We start from the raw sequence: 15413 nt of genomic DNA, 5'->3' as shown, positions 1-15413 counted from the left end.
CACCTAGATCTCTTTCTTGGGTGGTAGCTCCTAATCTGGAACCTAACATTGTGTAACTACAGCAAGGGTTATTTTTCCCTATATGCAACACCTTGCACTTGTCCACATTACATTTCATCTGCCATTTGGATGCCCAACCTTCCAGTCTCGCAAGGTCCTCCTGCAATTTATCACAATCTGCTTGTGATTTAACTACTCTGAATATTTTGTATCTGCAAAATTGATAACCTCACTTGTATTCCTTTCCAGATCATTTATAAATATATTGAACTTACCGGTCCAAGTACAGATCCCTGAGGCACGCCACTGTTTACCCTTTTCCACTGAGAAAATTGACCATTTAATCCTACTCTCTGTTTCCTGTCTTTTAACCAGTTTGTAATCCACGAAAGGACACTGCCTCCTATCCCATGACTTTTTAGTTTTCTCAGAAGGTTCACCTTTATCCACGTTTATTAACTGCTTCAAAAAAATGAAGCAGATTTGTGAGGCAAGACTTCTCTTGGGTAAATCCATGCTGACTGTGTTCCATTATACCTTGTCTTTCTATATGCTCTGTAATTTTGATCATTAGAATAGTTTCCACTGTTTTTCCTGGCACTGAAGTCAGCTCCCTGGTTTATAGTTTCCCGGATCATCTCTGGAGCCCTTTTTAAATATTGGCGTTACATTGGCCACCCTCCAGTCTTTAGGTACAAATGGATTATTTTAATGATAGAATATACATTTTAAATAATAGATCTGAAATTTCATTTTTGAGTTCCTTCAGAACCCTGGGATGCATACCATCCGGTCCAGGTGATTTGCTATTGTTTAGTTTGTCAACCTGGCCTACATCATCTTCCAGGTCTACAGTGATTTGGTTCAGTTCATCTGAATCATCACCCTTGAAAACCATCTCCAGAACCGGTATCTCCCCAACATCCTCATTAGTAAACACAGAAGCAAAGAATTAATTTACTCTTTCTGCAATGGCCTTATCTTCCCTAAGAGCCCCTTTAACCCCTCAGTCATCTAACAGTCCAACCAACTCCCTCACAGGTTTCTTGCTTTGGATATATTTTATATATATATTTTGGATATATATAACTGATATTTTGTTCTGTTTCCCTTGCTTTATATACACATGTTCCTTGTTTCACTGTAAAGCGCTTTGTTGCTGAGTTTTCGTTTAATGTGAACAGATGAGATGTTCCCAACATTCATCGGTATATAAAAACCTCTAAATAAATAAATAAATAAAATAAATAAATTTTAAAAAGTTTTTATTATGAGTTTTTGCCTCTACGGCCAACTTCATTTCAAATACTGCATCTCCTGACTTGTCTTTAACAACTGACCCTTTTACTCCCTCAAGAGCAGAGCAAGGGGAGAGGCAAAAGAACAAAAACAAAGGTGTGTGTGTGTGGGGGGGGGTAATAAAGGAAGCATTATTACCTAGTGGCAGAGCAAGCCACAGGGTAGCCAGCAGGCTACAGCCCTCCAGAAATCAATCGGGCCTGTGTCAGCAGTTGGTGGTAGTGGTGGCCAGGTATGTCCAGCAAAGCCCCAAGGGCATAGGAGGCTGGACATTCAAACAGCCTCATTGTAATAATTGTAACTACCAAATCCAAAGCTTAGTGGTAATACACGGGGAGTGGGAGGGCCTGGGTACTGGATTAAGTACAGGAATTTGTGTAGTCATCTGCACAGGATGGGAATAAAAAAAAACAAAAAACTGACTTGTATAAGGAGCGATATCCTAACATGTGCTCAAACATCTATGGGTGGTAAAGCTGGGATATATCCTTAGCATATATAGGCAACTGGTCCATCCAGCCTGCCCACCTGCCATCATCTACAATGCTACAATCTTGTTGAAAGATAATTTTAAAATAATGCTATGGTAAACAATTTCCTCCACTTAAGCTATCTGGTAGCTCAGTGCTGTTCCACTACAAACCAGACCAGACATGCTTTACCAGTTCTGGAACATGCAACCAATCCAGCAATCGGATAGCTTTTTTTTTTTTTTTGGCAGGGGGAAAGGGTTGCTTTGTTTCGTTTTTTTTTTTAAGAGCATAGGAGGGATGGGCAACCAGTCACACTTTTAGCTGTCCATGCTGGAAAACTTAACATTTTCATCAAGTTAGGCATTAAAAAATGACTTGGCACAGATGGATTAATAGAAACAAAAAAAAAAAATTTCCATCGGCAGCTGCATTCAGCAGGTACGCCTCTTCCTTAGACCCCAGACAGGCAACACTTAACACATGGAATTATCTGACAACAAAGCTGAGTGCAGCTTAATTATGTTATATATAAACTGGCAACAAGTGTGTTTTCACTCCAATATGTCACACAATTGTGCTCCATTAAACGGGCTAAAATGTATTTTACTAATTTTAACTTCTGTCCTCCATGTTTACAAAAAAATGTTATGTAAAGCTGAACTACAACGCAATTGGCTATTGGCTTATTACCTTATCTTTATATTCTTTTTTTTTTTTTTTTTTTTAGCATAAAAGGGTTATCTAAGGTGTCTTAAGTTAACAATTCAGCTCAAATTCAAATACATATAGTTCATGTACAATCAATACATTTTATTTTATTTAAAAACTTTTCTATACCGTCGTTTAGTGATATACCATCACAACGGTTTACAGATAGGCATGTAAATAAGATTGGATTGGTTTATAAATTATCTAGTAGGTGCCAATAAATTTTCGGTTACATGATTCAAATAATATCGCTACATGGAACGTGGATTGGAAATTCCATCCATACATGAGATATACTGTACTTTTCTTAAATTAATACTTAAGTATGAGAAAAAATAATAAAGAAAGCATATATGTTATTTGGAGATTTTTAACTGCGTTTAGGAGTTCTTTTTCTTGTTTATTAGTATTACTTACTCCCCACTCTCATTTTGAAAAGCTTTTTTGAAGAGCCATGTTTTAAAACTTTTTTTTTTTTGAAGAGTTTTAGATCTCTCATTAATCTTATTTCGAGTGGCATTGTGTTCCATAATATTGGACCGGCTAAGGATAGAGCTCTCTCTCTCACTTGGGTCAGTTTTGCTGTCTTTACAGAGGGTATGGTTAGTAGAGCTTTATTGGCTGATCTGAGATTTCTCTGGGTGACATGCAATACATTATAAATAAAACATAACATTAAGCAATAACATTAAACCCCATCACTCAGGGACGTCTTCCTCCCTATTCTCACTAGGAAGCTGAGACAATAAATGCAAAACTATTATTTAACTATTACTTAATATATGAGGCTACGTCTACTAAGATTCAACAATGAGAGAGTGCCAGAGATTAAATAGTCAGCATCTACTCACATGGTGCATAAAACATGACAAGGGAATGCCTTTTTTTCTTCAAAGACTCCCGGAAGTCTTCGCCAATAAGGTGGAGGACATTTGTCTGTTTTTCCTCCCAACTTGGTTCAGGAGGAGGTGGTGCCTCAGGGCTGGAGAAAGGAGAAAAACAAACAAAAAAAAAAGTCCCCACATCACCTGATGGCATTAAGCACAGAGCTGTGAACTTAGACAACGTTCAACTGCGTGACCTTGGACAAGTCACTAACCTTTTTCAGTTCAAAAGTAAAACAGATTTGAGGCAGGGGCATCTTAACTATGCTAACTCTCTTGTCCAGCACTGCGTCCGCTAATAGGGTATATCAGCAGCACTGCATTCATTAATAGTCAGCAGTGTCCATTAATAGGGTATATCAGCAGCACTGAGCCCACTAATAGCATATATCAGCAGCACTGCATTCATTAATAGCATATATCAGCAGCACTGCATCCACTAATAGCATATATCAGCAGCACTGCATTCATTAATAGTCAGCAGTGTCCATTAATAGGGTATATCAGCAGCACTGAGCCCACAAATAGCATATATCAGCAGCACTGCATTCATTAATAGCATATATCAGCAGCACTGCATCCACTAATAGCATATATCAGCAGCACTGCATTCATTAATAGTCAGCAGTGTCCATTAATAGGGTATATCAGCAGCACTGAGTCCACTAATAGCATATATCAGCAGCACTGCATTCATTAATAGTCAGCAGTGTCCATCAATAGGGTATATCAGCAGCAATGAGTCCACTAATAGCATATATCAGCAGCACTGAGTCCGCTAATAGGGTATATCAGCAGCACTGCATTCACTAATAGCATATATCAGCAGCACTGCATTCATTAATAGTCAGCAGTGTCCATTAATAGGCTATATCAGCAGCACTGCATTCACTAATAGCATATATCAGCAGCACTGCATTCATTAATAGTCAGCAGTGTCCATTAATAGGGTATATCAGCAGCACTGCGTCCACTAATAGCGTATATCAACAGCACTGCACCCACTAATAGCGTTGTACGTTACTTGAATTATGTGTTACCAGTCTATTTTATATCCCGGGTCCCAGTTCTATGTAACCCCTGTTCTATGTAATGTTATTCTAATAATTTGTTTCGCTGTAAACCGATGTGATATGTATGTTTACTTGAATGTCGGTACAAAAAAGTTCAAAATAAATAAATAAAATAAATAAATAGCAGCACTGCATCCACTAATAGGGTATATCAGCAGCACTGTGTTCACTAATAGTCAGCAGCACTGCGTCCACTAATAGGGTATAACAGCAGCATAATGCATATCGTTAAAAAGGAAGTCGAACGAAAATTCTATCTGTAGATATACAGAGAAATCTACATGATATGGCTACATGTCGGATCATTTGAAACAAGTTCAAAAGTACAGATTTGAGGCAGGGGCATCTTAACTATGCTAACTCTCTTGTCCAGCACTGTGTCTGCTAATAGAGTATATCAGCAGCACTGCATCCGCTAATACGGTATATCAACAGCACTGCGTCCGCTAATAGGGTATATCAGCAGCACTGAGTCCACTAATAGGGTATATCAGCAGCACTGAGTCCACTAATAGTGGATGCAGTGCTGTTGATATACCCTATTATCAATCTCCTTGTCTGTGTCAGGATGACCTTGTCTTGTTTGGTGTCGAACCGAACTCCCAGGTATTCTAGAGACTGGGAGGGCTGCAGAGAGCTCTTGTTTGTATTGACCACCCACCCGAGGCTCTCCAGCAGAGTTTTGACTCTGTTGGTCGCCTGGTGACTTTCCTCTGGGGATTTCACTCTGATCAGCCAATCGTCCAGATAAGGGTGTATGAGGATTTCTTCCTTCCTCAGTGTTGCTGCCACTACCACCATGATCTTGGTGAACTTCCGGGGAGTTGTGGCTAACCCGAATGGTAGCGCCCGGAACTGGTAGTGGTGATCCAGGATCGTGAAGCATAGAAAACACTGATGCTCTTGATGGACCGGAATGTGTAGGTAGGCTTCCGACAGGTCCAGGGATGTAAGGAACTCTCCCAGTTCTATTGCCCTTATTACCGAGCATAGGGTTTCCATGCAGAAGCGAGGAATCTTCAGGTGGCGGTTGACCGACTTGAGGTCCAGGATGGGCCAGAATGTTCCTTCTTCCTTGAGAACGATAAAATAAATGGAATAATGTCCAGTATTTATTTATTGTACGCGCACCAGTGTTATAGCCTCTGAGGCTAGTAATCTGTTCAGGTAGCTTCCACTTCCATCCACTTGGAGGGATCGTGGCAGGGGGATTCCACAAACTTGTCCTGAGAGAGGTGGTGGAAATCCAGGTAATATCCCTCTCGAATGATGGGTAGGACCCACTTGTCCGAAGTTATCTCGACCCATCTTTGGTAGAATAGGGCAAGTCTGCCCCCTACAGCTTTTTCCTTTGTAAGGGTCGGCTGATTTTCATTGTGGGGTGCGGCTGGGACCTGGGCCCGAGCCGGCTCCCCTTTTGTTGTGCTTGTTCCGAAAGGATTGGTTCCTGCCTGCGGGGCAAGCCGTTTGATATGTGCTTCTGTATGGGTTGAAGCGCTGTGATCCTCTGCCCCTGGAAGTTCGGGGGAAGGGTCGCTGGTTTCTCTTATTCCTGTCATCCGGTAGCCGTGGCAGTGGGGATTCGCCCCATTTGTTGGCTAGCTTCTCTAGTTCGCTTCTGAACAGAAGAGTTCCCTTGAAAGGCATCCTTGTGAGTCTTGTTTTGGACGATGTGTCGGCAGACCAGCTTCGGAGCCAGAATTGTCTTCTGGCCACCTCGGCTGATGAGACGCTTCTAGCTGCGTTGCGCACCAGATCAGAAGCAGCATCTGGGAGGAATGATACTGCTGGTTCCAGGGCTTCCCTGGGAGTGTTGTTCCTGGTCTGTGATAAGCAGGCGCGTGTCACAACAGCACAGCAGGCCGCGATCTGTAGAGACATAGCGGAGACGTCAAAAGACTGCTTGAGGATGAATTCCAGACGTCTGTCTTGAGCATCCTTGAGTGCTGCTCCTCCCTCAACCGGGATAGTAGTGCGCTTCGAGACCCGCGCAGACCATGGCATCCACTTCAGACATGCCAAGAGATCTTTGGCAGCTGGATCCAGAGGGTGCATGGCTTCCAGGGCACGCCTCCCTTTGAATGTAGTCTCCGGGGCTTCCCATTCCAGGTCAATTAGCTGCTGGACGGCTTGTAACAGCGAAAAGTGACGGGAGGTCTGATGGAGTCCCTCTAGAAGGGGATTCATCTTAGGTTCCCCTGAGGCACTTGTGCCCGGGATAGCGAGCCTTTCAAGCTGTGTGTGACCAGGTCTGGGAGCTCGTCCTTAGTGAAGAAACGCCTCATGATTCGGAGGGATTTGGTCCCTGGGGGGGGAGTTCCCCTTCCTCCAGGGGTTCTGATTCCTCATCTGAGATGTCCGTGTCCCCGAAGGTGGAGCTTCTGGACGGTGGAATCACTTCTCTGGGCATAGAGGGTCCTGGGATGTTGATGTCCTCTGGTGGAGCCTGTGGCCGTATTATCGGTGGCCCCGGCTGCATGTGGATGAAGGTATGTAGGCCTTTGAAGAATTCCACCCAGGAGATAGATGCTGGGTCTAAATTAAGAGGTGCTGTGTCCCTGGGGAGCCCCGTTTGAGGGAGGCTCCCACTGGGGGACGCTAGGTCCGGCGTACTGTTCGAGAAGCTGGAACCCAGTACTGGCTGGGGAGGACCAATGGCTGGATCCCCCAGGGCCTCCTTGCACTGTATACACAGGGCCGTGACCTCCTCATGCTGAGCAGCTCTAATGTGGCATGCTGGGCAAAGGTCCTGAGACTTGAGCTTCTTCTCCAGTGATGCCATGGCTTGTGCGCGTAAAAAATACAGAGACCGAGCGGCCTAGTTATGCACTCTGGTGCGTCGAGGTTGTGCGCGTAAATCGGGTGCGCGCTCAATATGATGCGCGCACAGGCCAAACCTATGCGCCCGGCACAATAGGCATGTGGTTGTGCGCATGCCGATGTGCGCACAAGAGATTTGTGCACATCTCGCCTCTGCGCACATGGGTCGGGACGGCGGACAGGGCAGCGGACAGGTCAAGATGGCGACTGCGACCACGTGGCCAGTATGGCGACCACCTCGGAGGGTCTCCACATGGGAGGACCCCTGAATCTGACCGGGGCCTAGCCCTGCTAGGGCTGATCAACCCAGTGGCATTGGTGCCGGCTGGAGACCTGTGCGACTCTTCGAACTTCGGAGACCGGAGACTTTAAAGAAGTTTTCTACCTTACCTTGTCTCGGCGTTTCCCGGTCTTGTTCCGGGAGGTTTCCAGCTGCGGGGGGAAAGGGAAAATACCTTCACCGCCTCACTCGAAGTTGCACCCGCTGCCTCTCAGCCTCACTCGTTGCTGGGGGCTAAGTCCACGCCGAGGGTCGGCTGCCGGATCGAGGCCAACCTCCGAAGGATCACGGAAATCACCTCGGGAATTCTCAACTGGGGGAGGGACCCAATGGGTGTCACCGCAGGAGAGCGGGGCTCGTCTGTAGAGGTAAGATTTCTTCTTGTTTTGGGTTTCTTTGGTAAAATTATTCTAACATTGTGTGAGCGTGCATAGAGTCCCGAACTCCTATGAAGACGTAAAATACCGAAGAGCTGCACTTCCTGCAGGGGTATATGAACTGGGGCTGACGTCAGATAAAAATCTGATCCGTCTCCAACTGCTATCAGGAGTACATTATACTCATTGGTCTGAGTCCATCTGCTACACGCTAGGAAAACATATAGCAATAACATGTTAATGTGGCTGTTTGCATATCTCCCATTCAGGTCAGACAGGGTGCACCACTATCCTAATAATCACAATTATTCTTCCCCGTCTTTTTTTATTTTTTTTTAAATAAACGACTGGCTTGTAATACGTTCTGGAGAAAAATTACAGTCTCTTCACTCTTACTGACCCCTCTTTCGTTAAGGAACTCCAAACACACTTTTCTAGAAGAAAGAGGTGAAAGGCAAGCTAAAACAAACAAATCAAATATCTGACGGGCTCCTATAAAGATGCAAGATGGGTGCGTAGAGAGGGCAACTCAAGGACACCAGGCCATGCGATGAAGTCGGAAGACTTGGAAGGAACGTAAGGGAATACTTTAGTAAGAAGAGAGTGGATCCCTGGTGCCACCCTTACCAACAGATGTGGTAGTAACGAAGAGCAAGAGAGTTTACGCATGCACAGGACAGAAACAGAGGGGAGGTCACAAGGGCAAAAGCAGGAAAAGGACCGGAGATCAAGTAGTGAATCCGAAAGCAGCGGTAAATCGGCGCTAGTCTGTGGCACCCGCTATGTTATTACTATAAAATAAAGAGTGAAGAGGCCCAGGAAGTGCACAGACAAGAGGGTAAACCTTTCGCAGTTTTTTTTTTTTTAATGTACTAATTTCCATAGGGTTAGAGATGGAATTATGGCAATAGTATCTTAAATCTGCCCCCATCCCGCCAGTTCCTAAGATTTTATTGGTCATTTCTATAGGGGGAAAAAAAAAGGGACCCAATAAGTGGTGAAAGGGAAATTTTTATAAGCTGAGGCACCTACCTTTGCAAGTAGCCACTAGATGTAGTAAAATACAAGTCCAACAAAGAAACGGCTAGTAGTCATCCTAAAGAACATACGGGCCGATACAGTAAAACGCGAAGGAGAGCCGGCGAGTGCCCGTTCTCCCGACTCGCACCCAGGCCACTCTCCTGGGCACTAGCGCCTCCTTATTGACAGAAGCGGCGACTGTCAGCAGGTTTGACAGCCGACGCTTAATTTTACCGGCGGCTGTTGTCAAACCCGCTAACAGCCACGGGTTCGGTAAACGGACGCCGGCAAAATTGAGCGTCCGTCTTCCAACCCGTGGGCAAATTTTTTTTTTTTTAAGAATTTTTTATTTTATTTTTGGGGCCTCCGACTTAATATCGCTATGATATTAAGTCAGAGGGTGTACAGAAAAGCAGTTTTTACTCCCAGTGCCGGCTGAAATTAACTCCTGCCTTTGGCAGGCGTTAATTTCTGAAAGTAAAATGTGCAGCTTCACTGCACATTTTACTTTCTGGATCGCATGGGAATAACTAATAGGCTCATCAACATGCATTTACATGTTGCGGGCACTATTAGTTTCGGGGGGATTGGCCACGCATTTTCCAAGCGCTATTACCCCTTACTGTATAAGGGGTAACAATAGCACGTCGAAAACGCGCATCCAAACGGTGGCTAACAGTGCACTTAGCCTGAGCGCTCTTTACTGTATCGGCCCGATAGTGTTAAGTCATGCAGAAATCTGATGTACCGTAAACTAAATGAAAGCTCAGATTTGCACAATAATCAGCGTAAGATACACCAGATAAACTGCAACACTTTAATAAACTCGATTTAAGTTTCTATATATTTTTAAAATTATTTTTCCTTAACACTTTAATCGCCTGCCTTTCATCAAAAACACTGAGGCAGGGTATACCCACAATAAACAATCCATATAACAATATAATAATAAGTAAAATCGTCAGAAAAACATCACAATAATTAGAGCATCTTAGTTTTTTTTCCCCCTTTCCCAACCCTCTTAAATCACAAAATACTCAATGCACAACCTATTAAATAAAACCAAGAAAAGCTTGTTTAAAAAGTCAGGCTTTTATCTGCTTTCTAAATTGCATGTAATTCAGTACTGCTATTAATCAAGTTTACTTAGGGAATGGCCTCTGCTATTACTGGCATCAGTAGCATGGGATCTTCTTGGTGTTTGGGTAATTGCCAGGTTCTTGTGGCCTGGTTTGGCCTCTGTTGGAAACAGGATGCTGGGCTTGATGGACCCTTGGTAGTGATGGTCAAAGCCAGTTTAAAGCTGTTGATTGTGTAATACACAGCCTGGCATCTGACAAGGAGGGCAGAGACATCAAAACACTACAGAGAGGAACGGGAGCACTCTAACTGGCTCATATCAGGTTAATAACTCTGTCAGGTATTTAGGAAGACCTTGGTGTAGGTATTTAAATATCAGGGCTAGGATCTTGAACTTTGTTTTTTTTTTTCCCCCCTGTCAGTAATATTCTGCAGCAGTTTAAATCACGTTGCTGAGCTTTTCTGCCACCTCCTTAACACTGCCACAAGAAAAAAATCCAAATCTCTTGAAATAATCCCTCAAACTCCACAAACAAAAAAAATAAATAAAACAAAAAGCTTTATAAAATTTGTATTCCCCCTTACAAAACACCAGAATCTAATAAACCAAAAGGATTTGGAGAATATGCTAAATGTTATATATTTATAACCACAGCAGATTTCTTTAAATTTCAAAACTAGACTCCTGACCCTTTCCCCACCACCTTCTGAATGGCCACGCCCTCAATGTTCCTTACCACCACCTCCTAACCTGCAACAACCTGGGCGAGTTATAATGCACAGTATTTACCATTTTTGCCCACAACCCTTGCCACATACGTTGCTCTAAAAATTAAAGACAGGATGCATCTCACAGCACGGTTCCATCCTGCTTTGTCCAAGGAAGGCAATATACAAATGTAACATAATATATATAAACATCCATGAAACCAAGTGTTTCAATCTAATTTGAAATGTAAAGCCTGCTTTTCCAGAGACACCATTGATCAAGGTGGATAACAGAAATTTGCAAAATACAGCCCCATGCACATAAAAGAACCAACTTCCCACATAAATATCAAATATGTTACTTACATAAACACATAATAAACCAATGCAGTAGAATTACATAGAAATAAGAACATTTAATAAAATAAGCAACCGAATCAATGAAAAATGGTCCAAAACAGGGCCCAATTATACACATATCATAACCCTGCGAACCAAGGATCTGTAGAACTTCTGACTAAAATATTCCAATCACCCCAGATACACACATCTTCCAGACAACCCTCATCTCCTGCTAGGATGACATTGATTTTTCTACATAGAGTAAACCCATCTCTGCTGATAATATAAAGAAACACAACAATCAGATATGCCTCATAAACCATAAGAGCAGCATTTAGACCTAACATCCTTCTCAGGAGCACTATTTACAAAAAAATAAAAATAAAAATGAAAGGCCCTTTTAACCCCAGTCAGCTCCAAGAATTTGGTGAAACCTGAAAGTTCTTGATATTATAAGTGTTCTTTTTTAGAATGCCCTTTTTAGTGAAATTACAATTTTTCAAATGCACCATTAAATGTCCATCTTGCCATCACAGGAGCTGTCCATGGTGCTGAACAGTAGTATAGGAAAATTGGTCCTTACCTGCTAATTTTTGTTCCTGTAGTACCACGGATCAGTCCAGACTCCTGGGTTTTGCCTCCCCTCCAGCAGATGGAGACAGAGTGGTTTTAACGGGCTCCGTCCTATACCCCCCTGAGGTGCCACCTAGAATCTGTCAGTATTACACTGTACCCAAGCAGAGAAAACTAGTACAACCAAAATCCCCCCCCCTCGTAGAGCACAATATCAAAATGCATTGAATAAATCTGCAGAATATGAACATCAACCGGCTGAGCAGACTCTCCATTTCCCCATGGGTGGGACTCTGGACTGATCCGTGGTACTACAGGAACGAAAATTAGCAGGTAAGGACAAATTTTCCTTTCCCTGTACGTAGCCGGATCAGTCCAGACTCTTGGGATGTACCAAAGCTTCCCTAACCAGGGTGGGACTGAGAGAGTCCCGCTCGGAGAACACTGGCCCCGAAGGAACTGGGATCTGGGACCCGGACATCTAGACGGCAATGCCTAGCAAACATGTGCAGAGATTTCCACATAGCTACTTGACAAATCTCCTGCTCGACACCTGCTGACATTCCGCCCACGAAGTCGCCCGCGATCTAGTAGAATGAGCCTGGAGACCGACCGGAATCGGACGGCCCTGAACTAGGTAAGCCGAAGCAATAGCTTCCTTCAGCCAGCATGCAATGGTGGCCCTTGAAGCTTTCTGACCCTTCCTGGGACCACTCCATAGGACAAACAGATGGTCTGAAAGACGGAAACCGTTCGTGACCTCCAAGTAACATATCAGCAATGTCTGACGTCCAACTGTCTTAGCTCCCTAGACTCGGAAGTAGAAAGATCTAGGCCCGCCAAGGATGGGAGCTCCACCGTCTGATTCAAATGAAAAGAGGACACTACTTTCAGAAGAAAGGAGGGAACCATTCATAAAGAAGATAAGGCCTGTAGCTCCAAAACATGCTATGCCGATACTATAGCAACAAGGAAAACGACCTTCAATGTCAGATCTGAGAACAGGTTGAGCTTCCATGAAGGACAGGGGTTCCAAATCGGAGGATGCAGATGTTTAACGCCACACAGTAAACGAGCCACATCCGGATGAGACGCTAGAGCGAGGCCCTGTACCTTTCCCTGAAAACTACCAAGGGCTGCCACCTGAACTCGTAGGGAATTGAAGGCTAGACCTTTTACTAGACCTGCCTGCAGAAAGGTCAGAACATCCAGAATAGTAGCCCTGGACGGCTCCACTGCGTGGTTCAGGCACCAGTCCTCGAAAATACCCCAAACTCTGATGTAGGCTATGGAGGTAGAAGTTTTACGGGACTGCAAAAGCGTAGTAATCACCTCCTCCGAGTAACGTTTATTTCTTAATCTCTGCCTTTCAAAAGCCATGCCGCTAGACAAAAGCGTTCTACCTCTGTGAAATAAACGGGACCTTGTCGCAGCAGACTCGGGGACTGATGAAATCTTAGCGGGCTGTCTACCGCCAGATTGAGGTGGTCCACAAACCACTGGCACCTCGGCCACTCTGGTGTAACGAGTATCACCTTGCCTGAATGAGCCTTTGGCTAGGGAAGTACCAGAGCGTCTACACCTTCTGCTCCTGGCTCTCTTCGACAATTGAAAAATCGAGGAGCTCTGTCATTGCGAAACGTCGCCATCAGGTCCATCGGGGGCCTAGACCATTGGTCGCACAGGAAACTGAAAGCCTTGTCGGGAGAGTCCCCACTCTCCCGGATCCAACTGGTGGCGGCTGAGAAAATCGGCCTGCACATTGTCCACTCCAGCAATGTGATAGGCTGCTATCCTGTACAGGTGCTGTTCCGCCCAGCTGATTAAAAGTTGACCCTCCGTCGCCACCGGACAACTCAGAGTTCTGCCCTGACGATTGATGTAAGCCACAATCGTCGCATTGTCGGAGAGAATCGGCACTGATCTCCCCTCTTCTAAGGGAAGGAGGGCCTTTAGCACCAACTGAATCGCTCTGATCTCCAACTGATTGATCGACCAAGAAGACTCCGACCTCGTCCACTGACCTTGCACTGTTGTTCCTCGACAAACTGCTCCCCACCCGGAGAGGCTGGCATTGGTGGTTACCACTATCCAGGAGGGAATTTCCAAATCCACACCCCATCATAAATTGTCTGGCACAGCACCAAAGAAGACTGGACCGTGCCAAATCTGTCAGTGGGAGGAGAAGATGAAACTGTTCGGAGAGTGGATTCCACCGGGAGAGCAAGGCTGACTGAAGAGGACGCATATGCGCAAAGGCCCAGGGCACCAGTTAGAGAGTAGAAGCCATCGAACCAAGGACATACAAATAATCCCAGACCCTGGGACGAGGCATGGATTGCAAGGACTCCACCTGAGTGAGAAGCTTTGACAATCTTTTCTCGGTAAGGAAAACCTTTCCCAAGATCGTGTAGAACCGAGCGCCCAAAAACTCCAAGGACTGGGAGGGAACCAGGTGACTTGTCGGGGTTGACCCCTCAACCCAACGAGCTCAACATCTGTAGCACCCTCTGCACCGCTGCCCTGGCAAAGGTGTTCTGACTTCACTTGAATCAATCGTCCAGGTAGGGGTGTACCAAACTCCCCTCCTCCTTTTGCAGGGCCGTTGCCACAACCACCATCACACCTTGGTGAAGACTCTGGGCGCTGTCGCCAGACTGAATGGTAGTACGCAAAATTGAAAATGATGCCCCAGGATCCAAACCGCAGATATTTCTGATGATCCGGGCTTATAGGAATGTGCAAGCAAGCTTCTGTCAGACCTAGAGATACTAGGAATTCCCCTTTGTGAACAGACGCTATCAGATAAGTATGGGAGAAGAAATGAGGGAAGCTTGCTGGGCAGACTGGATGGGCCATTTGGTCTTCTTCTGCCGTCATTTCTATGTTTCTATGTTTCACTGAGCGAAGAATTTCCATCCGAAAATGAGGCACCTTTAGAGTCCGATTGACTCTCTAAGTCTAGGATGGGACGGAAGGTGCCCTCCTTCTTGGGCACCATGAAGTGGCTCTTTGCTGCTTTTCATGCAGGTACCACCAAAAACGCCCGGCGTTTTTGGTGGTACCCGCATGGGGAAGCCATGTACCGCTCGTGGATTGGCCGAGCAAAATCTAACATGTAACTGTGTTCTACTATACTGACGACCCACTGATCTGAGGTTAAGTTGGTCCACTCTTCTAGAAAAAGGGATAACCTCCCCCCTATTCTTGGGACAGAAGAGTGGACCGGCCTCACTTCATTGCACTGACTTGGGACCCCCATGAGATTGTGGGGCTTCATCTCTGGCAGGCCGGTGCCCTCGAAATGACTGATTCCAAGAAGATTTGCAGCTGGGACCCTGTCGAACGGATGAACCGGCGGAATGTGAAGAGCGAAACCACCAATTTCTCCGAAATCTCACCTGTTGAGGAAAGGATCCTCTTGTCCTGGGTCTATTCTCTGGCAACCTATGGACTTTATTCTCCTCCAGAGATTTTATCATGTCCTCCAATTGTTGCCCGAAAAGTAGCTTACCTTTGAAGGGTAAGGAACTCAGTTGAGCCTTAGAGGAAATCATCCGCAGCCCAGTGTCTAAGCCAGAGGAGCCTGCGGGCTGACACGGCTGAGACCATAGTCCTGCCAGAAGTCCGTAACAGATCGTAAAGCGTGTCAGCACTGTAAGCTACCGCCGCCTCCAGGTGCCCTGCTTGCACCGCCTCACTCGCAGAAAGAGATGCTGTGGCTTGCAAATCCTGAACCCAGTGGAGACTGGCTCGCAGCGCAAAACTGCTGTACA

At 45.2% G+C, this 15413-nt stretch overlaps 1 protein-coding gene across 1 annotated transcript in view; it reads right to left on the bottom strand.

Annotated features, from left to right (window-relative positions):
* PDIA5 (protein disulfide isomerase family A member 5) overlaps window positions 1-15413 on the bottom strand; it is a 316663-nt gene that overhangs the window by 103121 nt on the left and 198129 nt on the right. Inside the window, exon 14 of the mRNA XM_029605221.1 lies at window positions 3332-3462. Within this exon, the coding sequence (XP_029461081.1) occupies window positions 3332-3462 (131 nt within the window). The remainder of the gene's footprint in view (window positions 1-3331; window positions 3463-15413) is intronic.

Source organism: Rhinatrema bivittatum, chromosome 6 (genome assembly GCF_901001135.1).
Source record: "Rhinatrema bivittatum chromosome 6, aRhiBiv1.1, whole genome shotgun sequence".
In the NCBI taxonomy this organism is placed as follows: Eukaryota; Metazoa; Chordata; class Amphibia; order Gymnophiona; family Rhinatrematidae; genus Rhinatrema; species Rhinatrema bivittatum.
This window is presented reverse-complemented; position numbering and strand designations above follow the sequence as displayed.